Here is a 16,940-nt window from a genome sequence, read left to right on the forward strand (position 1 = left end):
TATTATGAATCTAGAGATTGGTTAAAAACCACTCTACGTTGCTATCTGATACTGAACAGTACTGACCATGCAGAATTAAATATGCAATTAATAACTAATAACAAATCTCACGTTACTTGCGATGAAGTAGCCTCTCTTCATGGTGTTCTGGACAGATCAGACACCGTCTGCTCCACAAAGGCTTCTAGCCTATTCTAGAGTATTGTGTTTATACCCTACTCTGAACTCACACATGTCCTTCTTGAAATACTCCTTTGCTCCTTTCTATAGCTTCAGTACAGACTATAGTGCTGAATTTAACCTGGGTGTTCAATTAATGTTCCAGCTGAATCCTTCATTGGATTGGAGGGTCTATGGATGATATGGCTTGCATTTCTCACCTTTCCAAACTAAAACGGTCATTCAATAAATATCCATTCCAATGAAATAAAAAAATTTAAGTACCTGAGCTCCACAAGTTAGCCCTCTCTGAAGAAGAGGATGCAGGGAACTTGAGCTGGGAAGTCTCCAAGAGCATTCAGAGTGCACATGTGCTAAGGGGAGAGAAGTAGGAAGAAAGGGGAACTGAAGTAGGAGGGTGAGGGCAAGGCTTGCCTGCAGGTGCTGGTGGACAGGGAGGAATGACCAATGTGCTAGAAATCAAAAAATAAAGAGAAAAATCCTCTCCATGATGACTACATTACACCATCATGAACTGCTTAACAGTAGTGTCAACATACACTAGTGATGGTTTTCAAATGAAATTCTTTATCAGTAATTCTGAAGTGAATTGTGAATCTTTATTATCTTAAATACCATAATTTCTTTGTGCATAACACTTACAGAAATAAACTAAATTGATACGGCCATCCTTCTAGATCTTTGTGCTTAGATTTTAATCACAAAATAATTCATATCTGTAAATGTAGTCTAACCAGCCACCTATAAATTCTTAAATCTGGTGATTTCTGAATAACGTATTTTACAATTTCAGCACTATAGATATAAGTTATGCCTTATCCTCTTGCCTAAAAAAGCTCCCTTTTCTGAAAAAATAACACATACAAGAAAATTCTATTTCATAAATCTACCATCCACTTTATAAAACTTTTACTTGCTACTATGGTAATTCTGTATTTATTCATAATATTCATTTGGATAAAATTTAAAATCCACTTCCTCTTTCTTAAAGAAAACAAAGAATATATGCCTATTACAGAGAGACACTGAATTTAATAATTAAGGGTTTTTTTTCTTCCTCTCTTTCTTAGCAATGAAAAAAATAAAATCTCTTTATTTCAGCTAAAGAATACAAAAATGTGTGGGAAACAATAAGAGTACTTTCACCACTATATTTTCTTTTTCTCAAGTAAGTATCTTCCATATTAAAATATATTAATAAATAAATCTGCTTTCTAACTCATATACAAATGCAGAATTAATATAGTAGCAAGAAAAAGTTTTATAAAGTGATGGAAGATTTATGAAATAGATTTTTCTTGCATGTGGTATTTTGCTGCAAATGGAGCTTTTTCAGGAAAGGAGATGAGGTATAATCTGGATCTATAGTGCTGAAATTGTACAATATGTAATTCAGGAAGGATAAGTCTGTGTTTAAATGCATAGTTTTCTCTGAATGAGTATCAGAGAAACAGACCTTTCTCTTTAAAAGGATATAACAGTATCAACAGAAGTTTTCCATGGATAGAGAGACCAATCTGGCAGGATGAGACCACAGACCACTACTGGAAGGTTTTGCAAGAACAGTGTCAGCAATAATTCTGAGGGCTAGTTGATGCCCTTTGCAAATGTGCCCATTAAAGCCTATCTATAATTTTTGAGGGAAATTATTGCCACTCATAAATGGGGCTTTCTAATGGAATTGTTGATGAGCTTAACCACTGTATACGAGCACAAACTACCACTTTAATGGAAATAATCAATGCCATGACCAGAATAGAACCACTTAGTAGGGAAATTGGGAATTTAATTTCAATCAGGTGAACAAAAAGTAAAGAAGAATGCTTGAAGTGGTAGCATAAAAAACACCAGCGATTAAAAACATTTGGAACCTTTGCTTACCCTTCAAAGGCATTTGTTGCCATGGTTTTTAAAGACCTCTGAAATCTTCAGCTGTGTCCACAAAAGCTGCCAAAAAAATAAGAGTTCTATACTGATTTTATTTGTCAGAGGCATTTTGTCTTAATTACCTCCAAGAAAAAGATTGCCTGGCCAAAGGGACAGAAAAGAAGAACCGCTGTCATTTCACATGTAGGAAGACTGATTTTACCTTTCTGAGACTTTCTTCAAATGCACACATGCAGGTGCGTACACACATGTCTAATTTTTGTACTAATGCAATAAGAGTGACAAGCACTTAAAAGCGGTAATGGGGATTCTTGCATGGAATGAGGCTTTCAGATCTGGATTCTCATGGTGTGTCTTTTTTTTTTTTTTTTTTTTTTTTTTCCTTCCTCTGAAGAGAACCAGGAGCCAAACTTGTAGCAAAGAAAGCCTGTCCTTCTTTCTCATGGCAAGGAATAAGAAAAGAAGAAAGGGGCTGAGATCCTCAGATTCCTTTAAGTCCCAGTGACTTTAAGACCTCCCACTAAGTTCTGCCTCTTTATCAATTTATCAATGCCTGCAGGTAATTCTTTCTCCAAAAAAGATTCATTATAATAACTTTCATATGAAAATTCCATGACAGTGCATCAGTGTACACACTAAAGACCTCCTGCTCTTCAGCCTCAATACTTTTATTTCTCTGTTGCATAATATGCATGTTACCATAAGAAGGAAAACTGAAAATTAAAAGTAGAAACAGTAGAAAGACTAGGCAAGCTCTTGGTCGGAAAAGTGGGCTACGAACTCCCATAATACAAATAATTTGCAAAAAAAAAAAAAAAGTAGATCTTACTTGAGCATCATAAAAAAATGCTTATATTTGTTCCTGTGCTTCAGTATGTAGCTTACTATCTTGGTACCAGCATGTTCTCTTTTCAATTATAATCTCCTAGAGAGCATTGTTTGTCCCTGTTCAGCTGATTTGTGATTTTCTTGTTTAGAAGGGTCTTGTGCCTACTTTTAATAATAAACATGTTTCTTACACGGTTTTGGTAAAGTCCAGGAAACTCTTTTAACATATTAGAGTCTCTGCTATGGTTTGAATAAGTGTCTCCCAAAGGGCCATGTGGTCAAGGCTCAGTCCCCAGCCATGGGGCTACAGGATGTGGAGGCACCTTTAAGAGGCAGAACCTAGTGGGAGGTCTTAAAGTCACTGGGGACTTTAAGCAATCTGAGGATCTCAGCCCCTTTCTTCTTTTCTTGAGATGGACAGGCTTCCTCTGCCACAAGCTCCTGCCCCATTGTGTCTGCCTCACCACAGGCCCAAAAGCCAAGTGACCATAGACTGAAACCTCCAAAACTGTGAGCGAAAATAAACCTTCACTCTATTTCAGTTGATTATATTAGGGACTTTGAAGTATTAGGTAATGAGAAGTTTACAGTTATTTCTACATTATTAATAATGTACGACCTTCAAGGAGTATTCAGACCATTCTTATCATGTTCCTTTAAAATTAATTGAGAAGATTGATTCAAATCACCCCTGAACTGTCTGCACAGTGCTGATTCTGTTTCTGTGGCTGCTGGATAATTCCATCTGCAGACCCAGCTACATTCTCAAACTCAGCATGTCTAGAATTCAACTTACCCTGTGCCCCTACTAATTGGCCTTCCTCTTGAATTCACTAGTTCATTCATTTCCAAGGTCACTCCCCCTCTGTTGGAACATCTTTAACTCCTTTTTTCCTGGATAATTCGTGTTTAATCATCTTTATACAATGTATGATCTTTTTAACCTTCCATTTTATTCCTTTTTTTCCCATTTTACAATTACTGAAATGTCCAAATTTATAATGTACCTAAACTGATGGAACATCACATAAATTAGTCTTTATGCTTTTATTTGCTCCCTTCCCTGAAGTTTCCTACATGCTTGTGGAAGGTTAAACTTCATTAAAGAGTATTTCATTCTATGATGGTTTTATGTTGCTTAAAGTCCACAAACTGAGCTTCACCTTCCCTTCATTCTTTGATTTATTCATTGAGTGACTCCTATAATACAAAGCTTGATTTGGTCCTTACCTCTGAAAAGCTAATAGTCAATGTGGGAGAAACACAAATATATGTGATTTGATGGAACAAAGTTTTATGGAAGTCAAGAGAGAGAGAGAGAGAGAGAGATCTTTTGCATGAGCATCAGAGGTTCTGATGACAATTACTTTTGACCAGGAGAGGAAGAATTCTTATAGGGAAATATGAAAAGACATGGAATGATTGCATTTGTAGAACAACAAATAATCCAGTCTGCCTAGTGTTTACTTCATGCAAGTACAAGCAGTGACTTAAATACAACTAGAAAGGGGCTGGGGATGTGGCTCAAGCGGTAGCGCACTTGCCTGGCATGCGTGCAACCCGGGTTCGATCCTCAGCACCACATACAAACAAAGATGTTGAGTCCGCCGAAAACTAAAAAAAAATAAATATTAAAAAATTCTCTCTCTCTCTTAAAAAAAAAACTGGAAAGACAGGCTAGAACAAGACAGTATAAATGTTGAAATAGCCATATAAGCCATGGTTATTCCATGGTCACAGAACTCTTCAAAGGATTCTAGACAGAGGATTTATATGATTAGTGATTTGCTTTAAGAATATTAACAGACTGGTGGTGTGCAAAATTGTTTGAAAGAAGAAAAAGCAAATGAAGACAAACAGAAATACTGAATTAATGTTTGGTCCTGGTTAAAGGTTAAAGGACCAACTCTGAATAAAGGGAATTGCATTTGAAAGATAGACTCAACAGAACTATGCAATCATTCTGATTGGTAACATAAGAGACACAGATTGCAGAGTGTAACCATGGAGGTAACTAACTCCAAGTTTGAAAATCTGGATGCTGGACACAGTGGTGAGGTTAGGGACCCATACATCAAGCAGTCAGGAGAGTGGCTGGTAGCAGAGGGAAACACACCATAATCACTGAGAAGCCAAGATGGGACAAGAGCCAGACTTGAGAGATATTTGCATCGCTGTGATACTTTGGGCCTTTTATATTGTGTCAGATTCCTAGGCTTTCCAAAAAAAATGAGTTCCTTAAGTAACATGAAGTTTTGTCTCACAGTGCTGCTGGCTAGAAATCTGAAATAAAGGTGTTGGCAGGACCATGCTCCCTCTGAAACCTGCCAGGGAGGATTCTCCCTTACTGCTTCCTAGCTTCTAGTGTTTGCCCACCATCTGTGATATTTAGACATGCACCACTCCCACCTGCCTTTCCATTGTGCATGGCATTCTCTCCTCTCTGTCTGTGTCCACTTTTCCCTCTTTTCTTTAGGACATCAGTCATGTTGGGTTAAGGGACCACTTTACCCCAAGATCTGAATTAGTTATATCTGAAATAGCTTTATTTTAAAATAAGGTCACATTCGGAGATATTAGAGGTTCAGACTTCAGCATATTCTTTTAGGGACACACTTCAATCCATATCAGATATGTAGGAGATTCCCTAGTAAACTGTGTGGAGAAAAGGAGAAGGAAGAAAAAGCAAAGATTGCAGACCTGGAGAATACACTTTTACAGCACCAAAGAGGGGAAACAGGGACAGAGCACAGTAAGCCCTCTGTTGTCTCAAGGCTGAGTTACTCAATTTCTTGGTTTATCCTATTTCACATTTCTGAAATTATCTTCCAAAATTCTTATTGCCTATGAAAAATCCTCCATTTCTTTTCAATCTTATATCATATGTACCACTTGCATTACCCTTTTCTTGCCAATCTAATCTGCCTTTTTAAAGATCCTCTAGAAGTTTTTATCCATCATTCTTTTGACCCCAGTATCCATCATTCATTTGACCCATGTTCCATTCAGTGCATGTGTGTCCAACAGTGCTAAAGGCAAAGGAGCTAATAGCAACCAGAAATCAGCTCCCCCCGTTGAGTTTACATTCAAGTTTGTGTGGGAATATAGGGAGGAGGTACCTGGTGCAGACAGACAAAAATTAAACAACTGAATAAACAGGGCATCTTCATAAAGCTTTAAGGGCATTAAAGAAAAATAATCTGTACCATAAATAAAAAAAAACAACAGAGTGAAGATACAACCATAAAACAAGAGAAAATTTTTGCAAATTCTACATTTGGTATGGGGTTAATGTCCAGAATACACACAGAACTCAACTCAATAACATAAAAACAAATAAAAAAGCAAACAATAAATTTCCCAGTAACCTGATTTTAAAATAGATAATAGACATTTTTCAAAAGAAGACATACAAATGACCAATAGGTATATAAAAAAATGTTCAACATCACTAATCATCAGAGAAATGCTAATCAAAACCACAATGAGATATTACTTCATTCCAATTAGAATGGTTATTTTCAAAAAATACAAAGGATAAGTACTAGTGAGAATATGGAGAAAAGGGAACCCTTCCACACCTTTGGTAGATATATTAAATTATCAGAGTCATTATGGAAAACAGTATGGAGATTCCTTAAAAAATTAAAAAACAGAATTATCACATGATTCAGCAATCCCACTATTGGGTATATATCCAAAGCAGCCAGGCGATGGAATCAGTGTAAGTAACCATGAAATTTTGAAAAAATAAAGAAAATCAATCTCTCTCTCTCTCTCTCTCTCTCTCTCTCTCTCTCTCTCTCTCTCTCTGTCACACACACACACACACACACACACACACACACACAATGGAATACTACTATACCATAAACATAAGGAAATGTTGTCATTTAAAATTAAATGAACAGACCTGAAAGACATTATGTCAAGTGAAATAAGCCAGACACAGATACAAATGCTGCAAGATCTTACATGATATGTGAAATCTAAGCAAGTGGTTCTTATAGAAGATGAGAGTAAAATGTCGGTTACCAGAGACTAGGGAGAGGGAGGAATGGGGAAATGTTGGTCAATATACTAAGTTATATTTAGATAGAAATAAGAAGTTCTGGTACACTATGCACAATAGAGTGACCACAGATAATGATAATGCATTATATATTTCCAAAGAGCCAGAAGAAATTATTTTGATGGCTATAAGAAAGGAGGAAAAAAATAAGAAAAACAAAGTAAAGGGAGAGATAAAGAAAGAACAATAGAATTTGGCTGTTAGTGGGAGAAGAAAAGAAAGAGACAAATAAACAAAACAAAACCAAAACTAACCACATCAAAAACCCTAACACTCAAAAAATAAGGCAAGGAAAATTAACTATATTTTTAAAATGAGAGAAAATGAGAAAAAAGAAACAAATATATGAATGTATGTATGCCCACAAACCAAACATAAAAAGAAAAAGAAAAGAAAAAAATCTTAATGAAAAATGATAGAATAAGAATTGAGCCCACTGACATGGTCACAACAGTCAGATAATGGATGGTCACTGCCTATATCACCCCAGTGTCCTTCTTTCTATTTCTTCTTGGGTTATGTACTGAGAGAGGGGGGTGGGAAGCAAGCAAGGCTGTGGGTTTTAACCCCTTCCTCTCTTCGTGTTGCTCACCAAGCTGCCAGCTAAAGTGGCCTAGGATTGATGCTGGTTGAAATAACTCTCAGCTTCCCCTCTCACAAATATAAGGAAGGATGGAATGGGAAGTACTGTTGATTGGAGTTTTTTTTTGGAGGGGGGGGAATTTGGGGGGATTTTTGTTTTGTTTTTTGTAGAAAAGGGGATTTTGAATGTTTTCATCACTAGTAAATGATACATGCTTGAGGAAGTAACATTTACTCTGATTAGAACATTATGCAATGCATACATGTATCAAAACATTGGGTACCCTACAAATAAGTACTATAACTGTTCTGTATAAGTTGAAAAAGAGAAAAGAAGACAGGGAAGGGAGCACTTAGAAAACAACACTTCAGGGCAATGGTCTGTAGGGATCCTTTTAGGTAGGATAATTGAGGAAGACCTACCTGAGGAAGTGGTTGTGGGCTGAGTTCTGAATGACAAATAGCTGGCCAGGGAAAATCTGGGCATTCCAAGCAATAGAACAGAGAGAAAGAACCACATTGTTAGGTTCTGAAGAAGGAACGTGTTGTCATGTTGGGAGAAAAGAAGGAAGTCCAGTGTGGCTGGACCACCATTAACTGGGGAGAAGTAAACAGTATTAGAAATAGGTAGACCATTGTAAGCCATACAAAGGAAATTTTACTCTAAGTTCATTGAGAGTTTTAAGCTCAAGATCATTTGGTTTGGCTAAGTATCTAAAAGATCTCTTCTGCTGTTGCATGGAGACTGTACTGCAAGGGGGGAAAGTATAGAAATGTGGAGAAAAAAGACTTAATATTTTTCTGTGTATATATTATCAGGATCCAAATCACATCTCTGAGGAGATCACCAATATAAAACAGTGACATGATGCAAGAGGAGCCCCCACGCCTACCTGTTCACTAACCATTTCCAGATAGGGCTTCACCTACCAAGCAGAAGGCTGGACACTAATATGAAAACTAATTAACCTTGAGTGAACAAGCGTGAGTTGTCAATCCTGGGATAACTGTGTTCTCTCTCAACAGAGCTCTACAGACTGATGGAACCAGCTAAGTGGACCTTTCTTTAGAAAGTAAGCCTCTGCACACCTTCAGCAGCTGTTGAAGGAGCTATCCAGGGTCCTGGACTAGCTTACCCCCAATGCTTTCTAAGGTCCAGGTGGACTGTGCACTCAGTTATCCTTGTTGGATGTAAGCCCCCCACTGCATTGAAACATAACCGGATTCCACTCTGATACCATGTTGTCCCATCTCAGCTCACCTGTGGGTTAACACCTGCCTTGGCCCTGTATATTGGTCTAATGTTGAGTGACTTGAATACATGGTTAGAATATGAAGTGGTAACATAGTTAATGATGTATAGATAGCCTTGGGCCCTGCTATGGCTCAGGTTTTCTGAAATAATAATGTAAGAGAAGTGAACTCGGTAGAACCATTTTTCCTTGGAGAAGCACTCAAAGATAATATCGGCTACCGAACGTATAACTAGATCTGCTTATGTAACTTATTCCATAGTCTCTACCTAAAATACACCTTAAGGCATAATCCAATGCCCACAATGATTACTAAATTCATAAAATATTCAATTTCATCCTTCTGACTTTAATAGCATTCTTAACTTTGCTTTTTATTATTTTTTTTTAAATGCATTCAACTGGAGGCCATTACTCAATTTCTTAAGTAATCAAGTTTATAGACTAAGTAGTGGATAAAAATTTGTGTGCTTTCAAGTCAAACACTTTACCTCTTCAACCAAAACACTTAGAACTTGAGAATAATCTGATGTATACTCACTCCTAGCTCTCTTCTTAAGTAACATGAAAAACAGGGAGAGCCGCAGCCTCTTCAGAACTTTCCACCTACGTGCCAGCCCCTCCACTGTCCTTCAGTGTGTTTGAGGGGCAGTGTGATTCATAAAGAGCCACAAAAGTTCAGTAAAACCTTTAGTTCCAAGTTATCAAGACTCTGATGAGAAAAACAGGATTGGAAACATTTAAACTTGCTCTGGCATATCCCCTTGTAGCAGCACAAACCAACACAACATATGAAAATAGCATTAAAATGGAAAGGGAATCAACAGCCTGGAATGTCTCTGTTCAATCTAATAGCAAATGAATCTTGTGAAGTTTTATTCACAGAACTCCCTGCACTCTATCTTCCCCCCTGACCTTCCCTCATATTCCCATGCTATAACTAAATATTTTGTCCTTCACCTTGCTCACTTATCTCATCCTTCAGACTTAATTCTAATCAGGAAACTTTCTCTGAGACCCTTACTCCCTGGGACTGAGTCAAGTTTAAACTTCTGTAAAACGCTGCATTCACCTGGAGCTTGACACTTGTCATAATTTAATAGCTGGTTTATTTATTCATTTCTACTTCTACCTTATAAGCTCAATGAGAGTAGGGACCAGGTCTTTTATATTATTGCATCCCCCTGGGCTTTGCATAGTACTTTTCCTAGTAGAAATATTCAATGAATAAATTAATAAATTAATGAACTTAATAGTTTTAAGGTCCCTCTGTATCTCTAGAAGTAATAATTTTGCCTTGTTTCTAGGTTTCTTTCAGAACTTCATACTCAATCTCCACCCAATGGAAGAAATTTTATATATATGACCACACCATGATATATAAGAACTTTCTGAACCTAGATAAAACTCTCATTTTTATATGGTACAATTTCAATGAAATTCTACTATTTAGTCTGTGAATACAAGATGGAGATTAGTGTGTGTGTGTGTGTGTGTGTGTGCGCGCGCGCACACACGCACGTGTGTGTGTGTAAAGTATCAAAGAGTAAGCAGAAATTATTTTTAAAAATTGAACTTGAGGTAAAAACCATACCAATAAGCACATTTTTCATTGATATTTTTAAGTGTATCTTTTTTTTTCTTGTTTTCTGGTCATATGTCTTAATGCCTGGAGATACTACTAAATATGATGGGAACTTGTGTAGTTTATTACTAATGTTGAAAAACTATGATGAAAATAATTTGTAAGAATACTGCTATTGTTTCTTGGAAGACAGCCATCTCTACTTTCAATTTCAATAAGTTTCCATTTATAACTGACACTATTTTCTTCTCTTACATTTATCTATTATTTTCCTTATCTTTTTCATAAAGTAACACTTTATCTATACTAACTTACTATACAATTATGTCATGAGAACCAGTACTTTTGTTTCCCCCAAATAAACTTCTCAAACAACTCTAAATTCTGTGGGATTATGAAGTATGTCTTTCACATTTTCTATTTCCTTCAGAAAAGAACAGAATAAGTTCTCAACAAAGCATGAATAATCAGAACTTTAGATTTAAAAACCACCCATTTTTTCCATAAACTATGATATGTGGACTAAATAAAATCAATAAATATTAAATCATGGATCAGTAAATGATGCTCTACCAGCTAATTCTGGTCAGTTGTCTATTTTAACAAAGCTTTATTGACATATAGCCACTCTCATTTATTTAAATATTGCCTGTGATTCTTTGCAAGCTACAGTACCAGAGGATAGTACCTGTTACAGGGATTGAATGGCTTGCAGAAGCTAAAATAGTCACTATTGGGCCCTTCAAAAAAAAAGAAAACTTTGTGGACCCCTGCACTACTCTAAATCATTTTTACTGATGATGGAAATAAGTCCCTGATATTTGACTTACCTAAGTATATAGCTGAACCTATTCACTAACCTTACCTTTATCAGATACATTTTCATTATTGGATTAAATGCTTAGTAAAAATAGTATTTTAGATTATATAAAATCAAATCAACAGTAAAACCTCAAATGAAGATGTTTGTCAGACTTTTAAGTATTTATACTAACCTTAACCAAGATATAAATTTTAAATTTAATTTTTCTGAATTATGATAGTATCAGCTAGTAAAATTAATAGTGTGTATACACACACACACTTACGGATTTATTGCCAGATAATATCACTAATTGTTATAAAAACACTGACAAAAAAGTACAAGTCTTACAGCAGAGTTTTAAAGATGTTGAAAGCAGTAAGTGTCAAGAAAAATGCTTTTTAAATGGATCACATTGACCTCACAGTCTACTCTATTAAGATATGAACAGCTTTTAAAAAAATTCCACTGGCAATGGAAGGAAAAATAAATAGTATGTACCATCCCTCAGTTTTCATGCCATATAAGAGCTGTGAAGAGCCATAGCAGAAAGTTCCTGAGAATCACTTCTTCTGTCAGTGTCTATTAATTTAGCAGACTCTAGTTTTTAACAAGTTACTTAAGTCTAGATTTCTGGAGAGGGAATTGTGAAAACTCTCTCAGAAATATCCTTAGTATCTATAGACCAAGCTTCACAGAATCTGAAAAAGTAAAGGGATAAGAACAGAAAAAAATATCCTCCTATTAAAACAAAAGGTAAATTCAGTAAGACTTTTTGATAAAGGATCTGTAGAATGGATATTTTAGTAGTAAAAATGATAGACATCTTCCTAGGTTGTCCTGTGAAATACCACAACATGGACAACCCTGGAGTAGACATAAAATGTAGCTGGCACTATATCAGAGAAGCTGCAATTGATAAACCCTATACAACAAAAAGATTGAGCAGGCAGCAGAATGAAATGTTACAGTTGGATACTTCGTAACTACTTGGACTGATGCTATATCCCCTATTTCAAGTCACTAGATATTTAGTCTGCTCATATTAGCAAAAGGTCATGTCATCCATTGAGACAGGAAAGAGATCGAAGAGAGGAAGGGAACAAGCTGCATAGAAATGGTCTGGACTAAAGATCAGAACAGAATACTAACCTGGACAAGGCCAAGGTAAGATAACTATGCACAAACAATATAGTACATAAGCTTAGTTGCTTGCAGAACAGGAATGTCCATCTGCCAATTCCCAATCAGGGCAGAGACATTTCCTTTTATTTCAGAGACCCAGCTACCACAGTCCCCCTCTATAGAATTTGTGGAGACTGTAGGAACCTTGCCAAATGGAGGAAGCAGAATTACTCAGTCACAGCTTCCCTGACATCTGTCAGCTCCTGTGAGATTCCATTTCTTCTCTGTATTTCTACCAAAGATGCTAGTGGGACCCACTGGTGTTAAGTAGCTGATTGTGTCTTCCTTCCTTGGTCATTTCTGATCTTTGGACCAAACATAGAATTAGTTGATTTCAACACACTATTACCTTGAATACTCCTCTTGAAGAAAGCCTTACAACCCTCACAGGACCAGACTCCATAGTGGTAGCCAGAGGCATAGTCATTGCATACTGCACAGTAGCGAGTCTCCTTGGCAGATTCCAAGGCCAGGCTTCCCTTGTCACTGTTACTGGTCAATCTCTCTCTGCCACTCTGGCGACGATTATCTGAATTTGGCCTGAGGGAGAAAAAGGGAAGAAAAAGGTGAGTCCATTATCATCAGAAAAAACAAAATATGTATTCTCCTCTAAAGAATAAGAGGCTTAGGAGATGAGCAGATTCACTTTATCCTGACATTTTGAAATAATGAATCATAATGTAAGCTAATCTTTTGTTACTTCTTGCTGTTTGCTGCCACAAAAGGTGTTTGACTACTGTATTAACCTTGAGGGAAAATTGTTTGTTGCAAACTTGCTTAAGAAACAGACTGTCTATCCCAAAAAATGCTACCCCTAAAAAAATGACAAAATGAAATTAGCTGGTTTCTAATAAGCGTCTTTTCTCAAAACTTACAATTAAATCAGAACTGTTAAAGACGAAGGCTCATTCTGATTCTAGACCACAGAAAGGGTCTTTAGGAAATAGAAACAAAGCATAGGACAGCTGGAGCATTGAAATTCCAATGAATTGGTGAACAATGTAGAACACATGTCAAAAAATCAACAATATAAATGTTTATGTTACTGTTACCAGGTAAGCCTGGGTATGGATTTTTAAAACTTGACTATAACTTAAGGGTGCTGTTCTCCACTATTCAAAGTCCTCTTTAAGAACATATAGAATGAGAAGAGTGGAGGAACACCAATGGTTACCTCCACCTTTAATGATTTCATGGAAGAAGCATATCCCAGAAATGAAATTGAAAAATAAACAGAAACAAAGCATGGTGCTAGGAGAACCAAGAAAATGGGGAAGTAAAAAGCTTTAAGAATGATTTGAGGGCACTCAATAATGCCAAATGGAACAGAGAAGTCCAAGGAAACAAGCACTGATAAAGTGAGTTTGAATTTGACTAAGAGAACATTCAGCAAGGAGTTCTGGGAGAAAGGGTAGAGGTTCCAGCCAAACCCCAGTGTGGATGCCAGGGGGGGATGTGAGAAGATGAGTGAGGCTCTCCAAATCTTGGAGAGCTGGTATGGGAATGGCTCAAGAAAGATTTCATGTAGTATTTAAAGAATATAATGCCACCCCCCAAAGGATTTTTATAATGGAAGAGGTTACAAAGCCCTCATGCAAACTGAAGGGAATAGACCAGCAGGGACAGAATGGATGAAGGCACAAAGAGAATAAAAGAACAAAGGCAAGAAGGAAACTAAAGAAGCTGTCCAAGGAGCCACCTGTGGAAGATACCTTGAAGAAGACCGGAAGAAAGGAGGAATGGGAAGAAGTAGATGAGAAGTTTGCATTTCTCATGTGGCCAGGTATAGAAGCAGAAGTTAGGGTGGCCTGGGATTTTCTAGACATGTGACAACCAATACAGGTTGAGTGTAAGGGATTGGGGGTGGAGGGGTGTTGGTCAGAGGGCAGCACAGTGCCTGGAATGTAGCTGGCACTCAATGATACACATGATGAATGAAGAGTGTGTACAAGGTGATTGGGAAACAGAGGTTGGCAGATATTGTAGAGGTAGATGGGGTAAAGGTTCCTACAAGATTTTCAGAACTCTAAAAAGAGATACAGTAAATTGAAAATAGAGCTCCCAGGATCTCGTTGTTAAGGAAGCTGCAGCCATGCTGAGTTCAACCGATTCCCCCCTTTACAGCCCCCTTTTTTCTTGTTGCTCAGATTTTATAACCTTTCCCTGCCCTTCGCACTTACTAATATTGTACACAATTTTTTGTGTGTCTCCAACTACATTTGCCATAAAATTCACAAAACATTGGTCCCTTGGGTTAAGCACATCTGATTTGCCAATTTTTTTCCATTTGGAATAACTTAGCTCTGAGGTTGGCAGCCTCAAATAGGAATTCTTTATTTTTTAATGATCCTGAGAGAGCACTGGACCTCAGTTTTCAATCCTAGTTCATATTCTGTTACCCATCTCTTTCCATTTCACCACTATGCTGCTGAATGCCCCCCATCAACCTCAGATCTTTTTACGGTTTGTTTACTAATGTCTTATGCATGATTCAAGTCAGTAGGAAGCCACTGTGAATATTTAACCTTAGGAATTCAATCCCTTGGGGGTGTGGGAGTGGATAATGAGAAAGCATGAAATGGATAGATATACTGTCTTGAAAACCTTATTAATTGTTGCAGACAAGAACCTAACTCAATGCCTAGCACACAGCAAGCATTCAATACAAGTGTGTTGAATGAATGAATGAATGAACAAACAAAAGGTATGCATGGGCAACTATTCCAAGATGTCAAATATACTCCCATAATTCTCATACAATAAAGTACAATTGACTCCCAAATCAAAACAGCTTTTAACTTTCAGTAGTCAATAGGTGGGCTGGGAAAGGAGAGACATGAAACAGTTTGAAAAAACTTTCACATAAACATTGTAGCCTAGAAATATAGAAAAAAAAATAAGAAAAAGATATGGCATGAATGCATAAAATATATACATATGTAATAGTCTATTTTATCACTACCATAAGTTTTAAAAATTCATTATGAAAAGTTAAAAGGTATCCAAACTTAGCCACAAAAATACAAAATCTAGTTGGCACCAGGTGCAGTACAGAAATGTAAACAAAGGTAAAGAATTAAATCATAATTGTGTAAAACTAACTGTGTACACTGTACTACTGTCATAGTTTCATAACCACTTCCAGTTGCAGGTAGCTCAAGTGTTGCCAATATCCACGAAAAACACTCATGAAATGCATATGGCAGTAAAAAAGAGAAATCTCATAGTTCATGAGTAATTTTTATCACCCATAATACATATAATATGTAAAACGTGTGTTCAAGTTTAAGTCTGTTTATATTTTATTGTTTAAGTCTGTTTATGGTATCACTAAGGCTTCTGGTTAAAGGGAGGCTCCTAGTAGTTGGATTTGGCGCAGTCAAAAGTTATTCTTGGGAGTTTGATTGGCAGCAGGAGGGCAGAGAAGCCCCAGGGAGCCCTGAGCAGTCCCTCTGCCACCTCTGGCTTGTCACCATCACCCCTGCCCGGGGAACCATAACCACTACCAGAGCTGCAAGGCCCAAGCCCGGAAGGCGGCAGGTGCAGCGGCCACCAAGCGCGGCACCACGGACAGCGGCTCAGGAGCCTAGCGCGGGCGGCCACACATCGGCGGCACCTACTGGTGGGGACACAGCTACCGCAATCAAGGTTTGGGTCAAATGGTTCAATGGAAGAAAAGGACATGGTTTCATTAGCGGGAATAACACAAAGAAAGATAAATGTATAAGCCAAACCGCCACAAAGAAGAGTAACCGAGATGTCCCTGAGCAGGGTCGGAGGAGAGACGTAGGGGTTGGATGCCATTGGGGAAAAGCGTGCGAGGCAGCCCATGTTACAGGCGCTGCTGGAGCTGCAATTCAAGGCATTAACTATGCGACAGGCATGACCATTATATGTGCTATCCACACAATCAACAGCAGAACTTCCAGAATAGAGAGAGCTCGAGAGGAGGAGGGACCCCAGCGCTCCCAAAGTCCGTGCCCAACAACACTGGCCTACCACCGGCCCAGGTCCCCACCTTACTTCACCTGGAGACCCCACAGACATGGACCACAGTATTCCACCCCTCCTGTGCAGGGAGAAGCCATGCATGGTGCTAACAGGGGAAAAGGTGGACCAGAAAGACAAAACAGGAGCGAGGGCTATAGACAGGTTGCTCCAGGCCCTGCTCGCCAAAGGCAGCATGGGGAGGGCCACAATGAAAAAGATACGGAATGTCTTTACCTGTTGGTCAAATAACTCAAGCTACATAGTCTATACAGCATAGGGTTTTTACTATTTTTACCTAAAGACATGTCTTTTTAGTAATGAGAAATGTGTTCTTTTTAAAAGCATAGGTTTTTCTTTCTTTAAAATTTTGTTTCATATATGATCAAATTGAGTCTTTTAAAGAATTTTATTTTTAATGTGCAATAAAAAGCTTACAACTTGATTTTTAAATAAACAAACTTTAAACTCCTGGTAAATAAAAGTCTTAAATAATTTTCAAAGTTGTATTCAGATATTTTAACTGAACAGGAGGTCAGCACCTCTAACTCCTACATAATTCAAGGGTCAACAGCACTG

General features: G+C 37.5%; 1 protein-coding gene across 4 annotated transcripts in view; it reads right to left on the minus strand.

The window, feature by feature from the left end:
* Positions 1 to 16,940, minus strand: part of Esr1 (estrogen receptor 1) — a 387,036-nt gene that overhangs the window by 234,705 nt on the left and 135,391 nt on the right. For all 4 annotated transcript variants that reach the window (XM_071612909.1, XM_071612910.1, XM_071612908.1 and 1 more), the window contains exon 3: positions 12,724 to 12,914. In XM_071612909.1, coding sequence (XP_071469010.1) covers positions 12,724 to 12,914 — 191 coding nt within the window. The remainder of the gene's footprint in view (positions 1 to 12,723; positions 12,915 to 16,940) is intronic.

Source organism: Marmota flaviventris, chromosome 6 (genome assembly GCF_047511675.1).
Source record: "Marmota flaviventris isolate mMarFla1 chromosome 6, mMarFla1.hap1, whole genome shotgun sequence".
Lineage (NCBI taxonomy): Eukaryota > Metazoa > Chordata > Mammalia > Rodentia > Sciuridae > Marmota > Marmota flaviventris.